We start from the raw sequence: 13,234 nt of genomic DNA on the forward strand, positions 1-13,234 counted from the left end.
AAAATGGTTATTTTGTAGTAGGCTGTGCATTTCTATGCTATACATTAGAACAAATTAATTGAGTATTAAAGGTGTTCAGCCATCATGAGTATGGCAGATGGATACACAGCATTTCAAGCACTGACTTTAATTTGGGTAAAATATTTGCAGAATCAACATTAATGAAGATTAATAAATATACAACACAAAGCACCTGTTATTTGACAACTCAAATGTAAACAGTGGGCCAGAACAAAGTCCTACTTATCCAAGAATAATCTGAAGCATGGATATTTAAAGAATAAATGATATTCGGTATGTGGCATACTGCATACAGAAGAGTCAGAGTGAACAACAAAGCATCAGATGTCATCATAGGCATTGTTTAATTATACAGTGAGGAAAAAATCATTCATAAATCCAGAGAGATAAACAGTATTGCAAAAGCCCTTTCTGTGTGTGGAACAGAAGACATCCTCAAAAGATTCATCTATTCATCTATTCGTGCACATGTTCTTGCGTGAAAAGGAAAGGTAACTGGTACCACTAATATATTTGTCTAGCATCACAGCAACATTCCAGTTTACATAGTGGTTGTCACAGTGAGACATCAGTAATTTCAAAAGCTAAAGGTAAATATAAGCATTTTGAGAAAGCAGCACACTATAAAAATAAGTCTAAACAGATTTTTCATTTTAAAAATAGCTTTTTCCCATTAATACGTTTAATGTAAAAGCAATCGTAATAAATAATTGATAATTGTTGAAAGTGTCTAACCAACAAAAATACATGAATGAAACCAGATTCACTTACCAAATTCTTTAGGAACAGTGATAGAATAAAGGCAGTTGTGACCAACACTGTAGTTCTTGGGGTAGTTTGGTGACAGTACAGTGCCTTCAGAGCCTGTTGAGCGGCTTCCACAGGGTGCTAGAAAGTAAAAATAAGCAGTTTTGAATAACAGGATATGAGAAAAAAACACAGTTTTTTGTGATTTGTTGTATGGTAGTATGTGCTCTTAGGCCAAATTTTATTACATTTCTAACTGGATTTAATTTGTATGTCCTGTGAAGTACTGAGAATGGGCAACTTTCTCATATATCAAAAGAGAATTGATAGCTCTCTGTAGTTTCCCAGATCAATTATTTTTCTTTACCATTTGTCAACCATCTTAATAAAATAATGCATTCAACACACAGTATGCTATTATCTACAGCATACAAAACTATGCATTCATATGATGCTTTATAGTCTGATAAAAGCATAGCATGCAGCCCTTCCATATGCTTGGAAACTCTTACTCATGCCAACAGACCCATAATTCAAAATAGTATATAGAACTACTGAAATAAGAAAGTCAGGATTCCTTGACTGAACATGATGTACCATTTATTTATAGGTCAATTATTTCGAATATTATATAAATGCGGTTATGAGCAAACATTTTTTTTTCACACAAACATGTCTATTCTACAATGAATACGTATAACACTTGAAAAAATGGCAGATAAAGATCAATGTTATTTACCACAATGATGTATTTTTCTAAGGTTAACAAGTTAGCATTTGACATTATTCAAAACTGTCAGGCAAGAATATGTTTTTTAGTTCTTCAGCTGTTCCAGTACATTTATATGAAACAGTCCTATACAGTCATACACAACACAACAGTCAAGAGTTTGTGTTTTCCCATATCTATTACTTGCTTCTCATACACACTCTGCAGTTCAGTAGTTTAACCTGCTGTCAATATCACAGCACTTGTTTAGAGTATTTCTTCTAACCACTATGGGCAATAAAATATTTCTAAATAAGTTTAATGTTAACATTTCTACATAACAAATCTATTTCCTTTGTTACAATGGGGCTCTGTGAGTAGAACTCAGTGTTTCATTTGCTAAACAGAAAAAAAACCTTGTTTTTTGTAGTATGCTCTCAAAACGGTACTATCTTCTGAACTACATGAAGTAAGAGAAAGGCAGCTCTCATTATTTTAGAAGATTCTCTTGCTGCTTGTCACACTAAACACAAGTTATTTATTAGGAGAGCTACGAACCACGTGTTTTAAGACTTCTATTTAATTTACACAAAATTTATGGTAGAGAATACCATGAAAATAACACATCTTCTAATCCTAGCAACTTAAAGCCCTGTTGCTTTGGGCATGAGTTTCTGCAATTAGCATTAACATGGGTTCCTTTCAGTATGATGTAGCTGCAACATTTGTCAGACTGTGTACCTGAAAAGTGAGCAGATGGATTATAGCATGAATTACACAGAGCAATACCTATTGTTTGAGTCTACATATACAATTTGCAAATGATGTAATGGGTAAGCATGAAAGTCATGGTATTTGAAATAGGTCAGCAGAAGGATCCTGACATTTGCTTGTGCATGTGTGTGCCCATGCTGCAGATGTGGCAGATATATCAGAGTAGCAAATGAGTCAGAACACGACATAGTCCTGGTGAAGCTCAGTTCAGGTTTACTTTACACTGAGATACTGAGTAGGCACTAAGACATAGAGAGAATGGCACTCATACATAGAGAGAATATTGTTCTCTATTGCTATAAGAATAGTACTAGTGTCTTCCCTCAGTCCACTGTCATGTGAAATATCATAAATGTTTGCTTTCTTGAGAAAATGAATTTTGCTAATAGCATTATTAGTACTTTTTGCCAAGAAGCAATAGTCTTGGCTGAGCCTCTGTCCTGGTTTGGGCCAGGATAAAGGTGATTTTCTGTCTTGTACTTTTGCTTTCAGCTAAGTCTCTTGTAAGTAGCTGTACTTGCTGAAATTAACAGCAAGTTTCTCAGTGGCTGCTTCTGCGACTGATAATGCTCAATGTTTATGGTTACAGCTAGAGACTGGTGTGCAGAGCCAAGGACACTGTTCAGTTCTGAGGAACGTTTTGCCCTCCAGAAGGAGAAGAGCAAAAAGGTGACACCTGAAGCCCTCCTTTGGAGAGGAACGGACAAGACAGATGCCAGAATTAACCAAACAGAGTATTCCATCCCATATACGTCATACTCAGTATAAATTTGAAGATCTCGAGGGTCAAACCCCTTCCTGCTTCCCCTTCTTCACCTGTCCCTGTTTGCTTCAGCACCCTGGGAGTATTCCATCCATTAGTCTGCCTGTGGTCCTGATCCTTGCCAGCCTGAATCTGTGTTTTCCTGCCTCCAGCTCCCAACTGCTGCTGACCCCAGGAGTCCAGCCTGGACTTTCCCAGGGCTCCCTGCAGCCTTGGTGGTGACGTGAGGGCTAATGGGGGAGAGGGGAAAGGAACATGGTATCAATTTTTCTGTGTATTTGTATATATATTTAGCAATTTTTCCTTTTATCATTACTGTTTTATTAAAGCCGTGTAGTTCAGTTTCCAACCCACAAGTCTCTCTCCCTTATTCTCTCTCCTTTCCTTATGAGGGAGGAGAGAGGGATTAATAGAGAGCATCTGTTACTCAGTTTAATTGCCGGGCCAGTGCTAAACCATGACAGCCTCACATCCAGGGCATTATTTGCCTTGATTTATTTGAAAAACATAAACTAGAAACTCTTCATTAGCTCAATGTGGTAAATATTATCAGTGAAAACAGATCTGCTAACCAGCTTGTAATTTCTTAAGTTTTTCTGTTCCACATTTTGGATGAAACAGATAGAATATGGAAAAATGCAAGTAAGAAAAGCACTAAAACTATAGAAATAAGACTGTCAAAAAAGTCTAATTCTCTATATTCCTATATTCTATATATTCCTATATATTCTTTATTTCAATCTTTACTGTTTGCAAGTTGAATAACTGAGTTACTGAAAAAAAAGACCAATAATACCGTCCTGCTTCAGCACTCATATTATTATTATACTTCTCTAAACAGCTGCTATACAGTAATGAGCAAATTCATTCTAAAATTATGGTTTCACTGAAGTCAGTGCCATTGACACCAAAAGCAAGAGAATATGATCCCTAATTTTTAATAAAACTTGAAGTACCAGCAGAAAATAGAAATACTTAAAATTAATAGATACGTATTTAGCACTCAGCATAAAGTGGGCCATTACTTATAAATTCCAATTTTATTTATACAACTCTTCCTTATTATTCCTATAAATCATGCAGTTAAGCAAGGTATTTGTGATTTCATAGTACTGCTACCATAATACTGCTATATTTTCCCGTATGGTCTCTCCCATTGTTTTCCAACTGCTACTATAACAACTCTTTATTCTTCCAAGAATTCACATTGCTGGAATAAAGGAAAGTTGAATCAAGAGGTAAGGACAGAGGTGACATTTGAAATCTGATAAAATGTTTGATACTACCAGTATCGAACTGGTAGTATCATTTTATGATAGGTAGTTTATCGCCAGTAGGTGGTATATCATTTAGTTCTTAGAGCATCACACTGTCCTCCAAGGTCTTCCTGAATGGTACAGGAAGGATCAGGAGGTTTATTTAGTATTTTAGCAAACTGATAAGAGTTCACAGCCTAGATTTCCTTCTTTGCCCTCTCGGAAATGCTTACTTAAAAAAACCCAGAAAGTTAAGGAAGGATTCTACCCTGAGCATTACTAAACATTACAATTAAGAAATCAAAGGTGGATTCAGATACATTGAGCCATAGCTAACAGTTTTACAGTGCAGGCACTTAGTTAATTTCCTAATAACTCCAAAGTTAAAAAGTTCAGGGTTCTGGAAGTCAACATGTCTAATTATTATGCTGTGCAACGAGTGGTCTACCAACAGTAAAAATTCTAACAGGACTCATCAAATCTACAAATGTAAACTGTAGTACAAAAATAGCAACAAATACTGAGCATCATTTTCCTGGGAATGAAAAATATCCTGAAAAAAACTCCAACGAACCAACGAAAAAAATAATTCAAAAGGCAATGATACTGTCTAATGTAATTCTTTAATAGTATTCCAGTATCTTTGAATAGTGTTTGCTTAGACTCTGAAACACTTTATCATTTTCTGTATTTATTTCTCTTTTAGTATATTCTCTGACACATAAAAAGCCTATTCAGTATGCCGTCTTTGTCTTTCTTTTCAGGATCATCATTGGAACACTTTAATAGGAGAGCAAGGCACTTGGCTGTGGTAAAAATGTGATAAGAATCTGCATGTGGATGCATTACTCATAGTTTCCCTGAAACAATATTAAACATTAATGGCAGAAAGTTTCTTCTCTCTGTGTACTGAATTTACTGTAATGGTATCTTGTAATTAAATATAGCACTCTCTGCAACCCTTATAAAAACCCTATCATAACGAAAACAAAATATTATCAATACTTTATCTTCAATTAGTAAGATATTTTATCTTTATTGTTTATCTTTTTTACCCATCTTGGTCATTAGTATTCAGACACCTTTCTCATAGAACTAAGTTTTATCACTCTACAGCAATGCATTAGTAAATAGAGAATACAATACAAAATGTAGTACCATCAGCAGTGACACCTTTATTCACATTTCAGCATATGGTAATTGTTAAAGAAACATAGATGATCACCACAGAGAGGCAAAATCACACAGCAAAACCACAGATCCCTGTAATTTACACCCAACTCCAGGTATAAAGTAAAATTTTCTATAGTCCCAGCAAAACATAGAAGACCTGCCATGAGAATCGATCTTGGATCTCTTCATCTTCTGAAGAAATGAGTATTTTTGCTACCAAGTATTTTTTCTGCAGCTTGAAGCTTTTAATTCTTACTACTGCTTTCAGATTACCTACTTTACAGCTCTTAGAGCTAAAACCTAATAGAATTTAATTGTAACTGCAGATTTAAGTGCTGTATTGCACCATCCATTTTTAAGTAGTATTGCTCAGTGGAATCAATGGGGAATACTGCTTAAAAATGAATGGCACAATATTGCTTTATGTCATACAGATAAATCTGGTTATATAGCTACAAATACAATAAAAAGGGAATGAACTCTGCAGAGGAGAAATATGCCTAGATCTACTAATGAGATACAGACTTCTTACATTATGGCCCACTGTTTCAAAACCCAGACTAAGATGGTAGTCATTACAGATATCTAATGTTTAGTTGTCTAAATGAGTAGGCTAAAATAATTTTTTTTGAGGAACAATCTTTGTCTTTAGAATTTAATATATTAAATACTCGATTGATGGTTTTTCTAGTTTTATATAATATAACATAATTCTATTTATACTTTCTACTCCAAATGACCTATTTTTCAGTTGTAATGATTTTTTGTAGTAGTTAATACTACTATGCAAGAAACAAGTAACCATAAAATAATTATATCACCACTAGGAAATAAAATATTAATTTTTTAAAAATCATGCAAAGGACATTGTAAAGAGATAAAAATGGTAGACAAATTTATTCTGAAATTCCAAATTACAGATGCTTTTATTTGGGTATTAGTCTGCAAATGTAAATGTGATGAGGCATCTAAAATTTTTTTAACATTACAATGAATATGGAAAAATCAGCGTATACAAACCCAAATATTTTAGTTGCAGTTTGGAACTACAGAACTACATTAGAAATAAAATGATACCATTAATTACAGACAGAGATTGGACCATCATACAGGAGGAAAGCAGTACCAAAGTGAACAATAACACAAAGTACACAGAAGCTTTCCATGCTGTCATCTCTTCATTCCTCACAATACAGTTTAATTGTGGCAATAAAAATTGACTTAAAAAATGAAATAGAGGCTCAGGGCAATGTATGTTGATAGTATTTGTAATTGGTTAGTTAAAGCAGGGACCAGCAGGAGCTGGTGAAATCCTCTCACGAATTAAAAAAATTATCAAAGCGTCCTAATTCGTAACAGAAAATGGATAAAAAAGAAATTGTAAACTAAACAAAAACAAAAGAAACAAACCAGAGAAATTTGAAGTATCAATTAAAAAAAATTACTAGCAAATGCAGAAATGCAAAATGCAAAGCAATTAGCTAGGTTTTGCAGAAAATACTTAGCAGTTCTAATACTGAATATGAGTTTAAATATAACATTGCTTTAAACAAAGAGACCTCTAAGCTCAGCTGTTATGCATAAGAGACAGAAGGTACCATTTGTACTCCATTCAAGAGTGGTAAAACTTCATCAGGAACTTCCAAGTTTTTGGAAGTTAAAAAAAACACCACCAAAAAACCCCAATTAAAAAAACACCAAAGAAACCCACCCTCCAAAACCCCCATCAAAATCAAATAAAACAAAGCAACAAGCAACGCCCCCCCCCCCCCCCCCAAAAAAAAAAACACCCCCAAAAAGCAAATTTTGAAATAATCAGTTTTGTTTTCTCCAGAAGATACGAATGAGATAATGGGAAGACTGGACACTTTTTGGAGATGTGGTAGATTAAGAGAAAAATATAAGAGTTTTTCTCTTGATCTATAAATGATAAGACAAGAAATTAATGCTAACAATTTTAGTAAAATCATTTGAATTTAGATATTCTCATTACTACTTTTGTCAAGTTACTGAATTATTTTTTTGTGATTCCTGAAAGAAGATGGCATATAAATATCTGTCATACGGGGTTAAGTATATCTAAGCAGGCAGGAGACAGTGCTTCACCTTCTTATAATTATTTATGTATTTACATCAATATCACACCAAATTACTTGCTTGTAGCATGAGAAGGGGGGACATTCAACTTTCTTCATGCTGACAATGCTTAAGGAAGACATTTCAAGAGCAGAGAACCCTTCAGTAAAAGAAGCAAATCAAAACTTAGCAGAAGATAAATTTAATTTCAGCTTGTGCTGTTGTTATGCTATGTATTTAGTATCTATAAATAAATAAAATACAATTATTCTCATAATCAAATATTTTAATGTATATTTATTTAGCAGTTCACCAATTCCTACCTCTAAAACCAACAAAGCCGGTAACAAATCCAAAAAACTTTAACTAACAAATAATTAATTCATCTGAGAAAGTGAGGAACCATAACCCAACTAAAACGCAGGAAAGAAAAACAGGGGATTAAATACCTCTTAATATTAAAATAAAAACTAGTCAAAATAATTGGTCTGTGGAATTCAGTTAAAAGCAGAAGTACCAATTAAAAATACATATTAAAAAATGCCACAAAATCCACACATGCAATCTAATGTAGACTGCTTTTGCCAGTGGAAGTGGTTCTACATGCAAAAGAAATACCATTTCTTTAAAAGCCAGTCACATTACCCTGACAGTACTAGTGATGTCTACTTGATATTGAGGAACGGTGCTGACTGCCATATTACATTTCAACGAGTGGATAGAGACTTACATTACATAAGACTAAGTATGGACATTTTAACACAATGGTGGTTTGATTCTGGCTAGATGTCAGGTGCCCACCACAGCCAATTTAACACTCCCCTCAGCTGGACCAGGGAGAAAAAAAAAAAACAAAACATGCATAGGATAAGGACAGGGAGAGATCACAGAGCAATTACCATTCCAGTTAAAAAAACTTGACTTGAGAAAGTAATTTATTACTAATCAAATCAGAATAGGGTAATTGAAATAAAACCAAAATCCTACATGACCTTCTCCCCATCCTCCGCTCCCTTCTTCCTGGCTCAACTTCACTCCTGATTTTCTCTACCTCCTTCCCTGCACTGAAGGGCAGGAGGGTGAGGAATGGAAGTTAGGGTCAGTTTCACTGTGTTTCTGCTGCTCTTTCCTCCTCAAGAGGAAGACTCCTCACATTCTCCTGCTCCAGCTGGGGGTCTGTCCCACAGGAGACACTCCTATGTGAGTCTTCCAGTGTGAGTCCTGTCCACAGGCTGCAGCTCTTCATGAACTACTCCAGTGTGGGTCCTTTCTACAGGCTGCAGACCTTCAGGAACAGACTGCTCCAGAGTGGGTCCCCATGGGATCACAAGTCCTGCCAGTAAACCTGCTCTAGTGTAGGTTCCTCTCTCCCCTGGTTCACACATCCTGCCAGGAGTCATCTCCAGCATGGGCTTCCCACAGGTCAGAGCCTCCTTTGGCCATTCATCTGCTCCAGCGTGGGGTCCTCCATGGGCTGCTGGTAGGTTTCTGCTCCACTGTTAACCTCAATGGGCCACAGGGGGACAGCCTGTCTCACCATGGTCTTTACCATGGGCTGCAGGGAAATCTCTTCTCCAGTACCTGAGGCACCTTCTTCCTCCCCTTCTTCAATGACCTTGGTATCTGCAGAGCTGTTGCTCTCACATATTCTCCCTTCTCCAGCTGCTGCTGCACAGCTTTTTTTCCCCATTCTTAAATACGTTATCGCAGAGGCCAGCAGCGGGTCTGTGTCGGGGACATCTGGCATTGGCTCTATCTGATACACGGGAAGCTTCTGGTATTTTGTCACATAAGCCACTTGCTATCTAAACCTTGCCACACAAGCCCCATGCATTTATTAATATGGCCCCTTGCAAAACATGAAACATGGGGTTTCTCCATGTTAAAATCTCAGATTCCTACTTCTTGGCCAAGCTAAAGAACACCTATGCATAGCATTTTTTTTTTCAATCTCCTGTTACTTTCTGGTTACACTGTATCCGTTGCTAATTCTTGAATGATTTATAATATTTAAAGCAAGATTAGAACAATTATATTTCTGATTTCTAATGGTCTAATCATATCTATTGGAAGTCAAACTTCAGACACACATAAGGAAAGCAAAGGTCTAGGACAGCAGATAGACTAGAAGAAGAAAAATACAGGAAAAAAATGGATGTCCTGGATTAAAATCACATAGTTCTGACAGTTTCTGTTTCAAGTTTATACAGTGATGACAAAACTTGGAAAGACCTCAGCTTCACAGTTTTCACCAAACTCCAAAGAACATCTTTCATTCAGAGCTCATTTTTAAAACAGCAGTAATATGATCTTATGTGAACACATATCTAGATGAACACCAGAAAGATTTTGAATAAAAATTTGAGTTCCTCTTCAAATGCTTCCTGGGATATCTAAAATCTTCTTTTACTTAATCTTCCTTTTGATTTTCCTAACCATCCTTTTGATTCCTTGTATTTGAAATATAACATTAATTCAACATACTATATATGATCGATTTGCAATAAACTGTATGGGTTAGAAATAATTTAAACACTTAGACAGGATTTATTTCCTATTGAACCTGGATAGATCTAATATTTGGTAATTTTCTTTTTAGTTTAAGAAAAATGGTCATTACAGATAATGTGATTTTTGTCATGAGAAGTGACTGTAGTTTTTAGATGAATAACTGCAACATCATTCTAAATTCAGTTGAGTTGCCAGACTGAAACACAGAAGCATATATATGTCACTCGTATGAAGTAAAATCTTGTAAATCACTATCCTTTTTAGAGTACATTGAAACAACTTCACAGTTAGTGCGTATTTTTACTAAAGAGCCTTCAGTTTGGAACATGCCCATATTATTGAAGTTATAATGTCCAAAATTAAATATTTACTTGCAAGTATCTTTTATAATTTTGCCAAAACTGAGTATTCAACTGATGCACAAAACCCAAGTATCTACTCTCTGAAGAACAGGAATCCTAATAGCTACTTTTTGCTAAGATTTTTAATAGTCTTTGAATTATGTTATTCGAGGATGGTCTTAATCCCTAGAGATGCCATAAGAAAAAAGAAATTGCAAGGTTCCCAATATTTTTGTGTCTGAAAGACCTTCAGAGGTCTTTCACTTGTATCACTGGAATTCTCTAGTGATCAGCACCCCAGAGAATCCAATTTGATGCTGTCATGGCTTAACCCCACTGACAGCTAAGCCCAACATAGCTCATTGGTCACTTTCCCCTGGTGGAATGGGGGAGAGAACTGAAAGAGTAAAAGTGAGAGAAATCATGGGTCATGACAAAGAGAGATAATTAGGCAAAGCAAAAGGTGCACACACAAGCAAAGCAAACAAGGAATTCATTCACCACTTCCCATCTGAAGGCAGGTAGGTGTTCAGCCATCTCCAGAAGAGGGCTCCATCACATGTACTGGTACTTGGGAGGACATACACCATCCCTCTGAACATCCCCCCTTCCTTCTTCCTCCAGTTTTATACGCTGAGCATGACATTGTACAGTATGAAATACTCCTGTCATCAGCTGGTGTCAGCTGTTCTCTGCTGTGTTTCCTCCCAACTCACTGGTGGGGCAGTAAGAGGAGCAAAAAAGGCCTTGGTTGACTAAGCCCTGCTCAGCAGTAACAGAAAACACCTCTGTATGATCAACACAAGTTTTTTTTCTCAAATCATTGAGCTGAAGAAAGCATAAGGTACAGATTTATTTAACAGTTTCAGGCTGACAGATTTAAGATACTTTGATTCAGCTGTTTAAAAGTATTTTAATTACAAATCTCAGCAATCTAAGATTCATTTGTTTCATTGTAATACAGCTTATAGTTGAAAATTTCAATTTAATTTTTCATTAGACTATAGTCTCCAGCAAATATCCTATACCTGAAGGGAAAAAAAACCAACAAGCAAACAACCAAGCACTACTTTCATGTTGCATTTATTTGTTCTATTGTTAATACTGCCTCATCAGAATATATCTTATGTGCTAGGATACTCTACAGCTTTTTAAATAGAATCTTGCTAGAATTTTACTAATCTGCAAAGGACTAGTCCTTTTACCTAACTATTAAAACTCAACTGTAGATCAACACATTCCTATACTTAGGTTTATTTATCCTACAATTACCAAAAGTGAAACTGATGAACATTTTACTCTGAAATCACACCATATTGAGGATTAAACTTTTTGTATAACTTTGTGACATCTATGAACTTTGACATCTCATTTTTATGTTAAGTTGTATCAGATGGCATAATTCCCAACACAAATTTGTATGGGATCTTTGTGGTAACCTTTCTTTATTGTATCTTTTTTTAAATTTTCTTTTTCTTTAAATAACATCACCACACCTACAACTTTTAATTCTTACCTTGTAGTAAAATACTCATCTTAACACATTGCATTACATTTCCCTTAACAAATAACCTTTCTTTGTGGAACTCCATCAGAAATTTTTAAAAATATCAACTGCTACTAATTTCATTCATATGTTTCTTGAGCTCTCAGGCTTCCCATTAAGCTCCATAATCTTCTTTGAAAGTTATACACATTTTCCCTCTACATATTTAACCATGTATATCCTAGTTCTGTCTTTTCTATAATCACCATCTATTTTAAAGTGTGGAAATTGGCCCACTGCTCATCACTGAAGAGTTCCGACATGTTCATCAACTTCTCTTAGTTTGAGAGAAAGGCTCACATAAGCTTATAGGTCAACGTTTGTAGTTCACACAGTTCATATCTAGGCTCTTCCAGAATTTCACAGAAACAAGTATCTCATCCTAGAAACTTATGTTTCTGTTAAGTGATTTCCTTTAACATGTCTTCCAGAAGAGCTTCTGACATTGTTCCTTAGAGTCAGAGGAATGGTTCTAACACAGGACCTCCCTGATTACTGAGATAATGTAACACAGCATAATGGAATATAATGTAACATAATGTAATGCAACATGTAATTTACTTAATTTTTCTACAGTGGCATTGTCCTTGAATGCAGTTTTGACACTGAACTTCAGTTCACACCTTAATACATTTCCTACTTTTCTCATTTAATCTACAGTTGTTTCTCAAAATCCTCCTGGACACATTTTCTACTACCCTCATTCAAACATGATTTCCTTTTCCTGGAATACAAATTTTAATTTCTTTTAGAATCATAGACTCTCTTGTTTCACCACCTCTTTTGGTGATTCTTTTAGATTTTGCTTCTGATTTATGAGACTCTAAAATTTTACACAATTTCCAGGTCATCAATAAATACTCACTTTTTTGTTATCTTCAAATTCAGTTCCATTAGCTTCATCAGTTCAATATAGCTCCTCATATAAAATTAAACATTACTTTTAGTTTTTTCTCTTCCCTTCCTTCCAGGGTGTTCAATTTGAGTGCATTTTGGACATGTTTGGATACATTCTGAGCACATTATAGTCACATTTACTCTCATTGAGAAAATCTGCTCTGCTTTTGGCCAACTGGTTCTGCTTTCATTTGATACTTTTATCTCAATGTTGAAACAAAAAGATGTGAAGTGAATCACTAATTTTGAAATGGAAATAGTGAAAATACCCACTATGTTTTCTGACCTCCAGTTATTTATACGTGCTCTCAACTGTAACTCTTAGTATAGCTTAATGTACAAATATATCTTTGTTCATGAACCAAACTGTTATTTCTTGATATGCTACATAAGTGAAGATTCAAACTAACAACTTTTTCA

General features: G+C 35.2%; 1 protein-coding gene across 2 annotated transcripts in view; it reads right to left on the bottom strand.

Moving 5' to 3' along the window:
• The window catches only part of CSMD3 (CUB and Sushi multiple domains 3), a 544,465-nt gene that overhangs the window by 134,124 nt on the left and 397,107 nt on the right, over window positions 1–13,234 (bottom strand). For both annotated transcript variants that reach the window (XM_071738231.1, XM_071738232.1), the window contains one exon: window positions 793–909. In XM_071738231.1, the coding sequence (XP_071594332.1) occupies window positions 793–909 (117 nt within the window). The remainder of the gene's footprint in view (window positions 1–792; window positions 910–13,234) is intronic.

The sequence above is a fragment of the Heliangelus exortis genome, chromosome 2 (assembly GCF_036169615.1).
Source record: "Heliangelus exortis chromosome 2, bHelExo1.hap1, whole genome shotgun sequence".
Taxonomy (NCBI): domain Eukaryota; kingdom Metazoa; phylum Chordata; class Aves; order Apodiformes; family Trochilidae; genus Heliangelus; species Heliangelus exortis.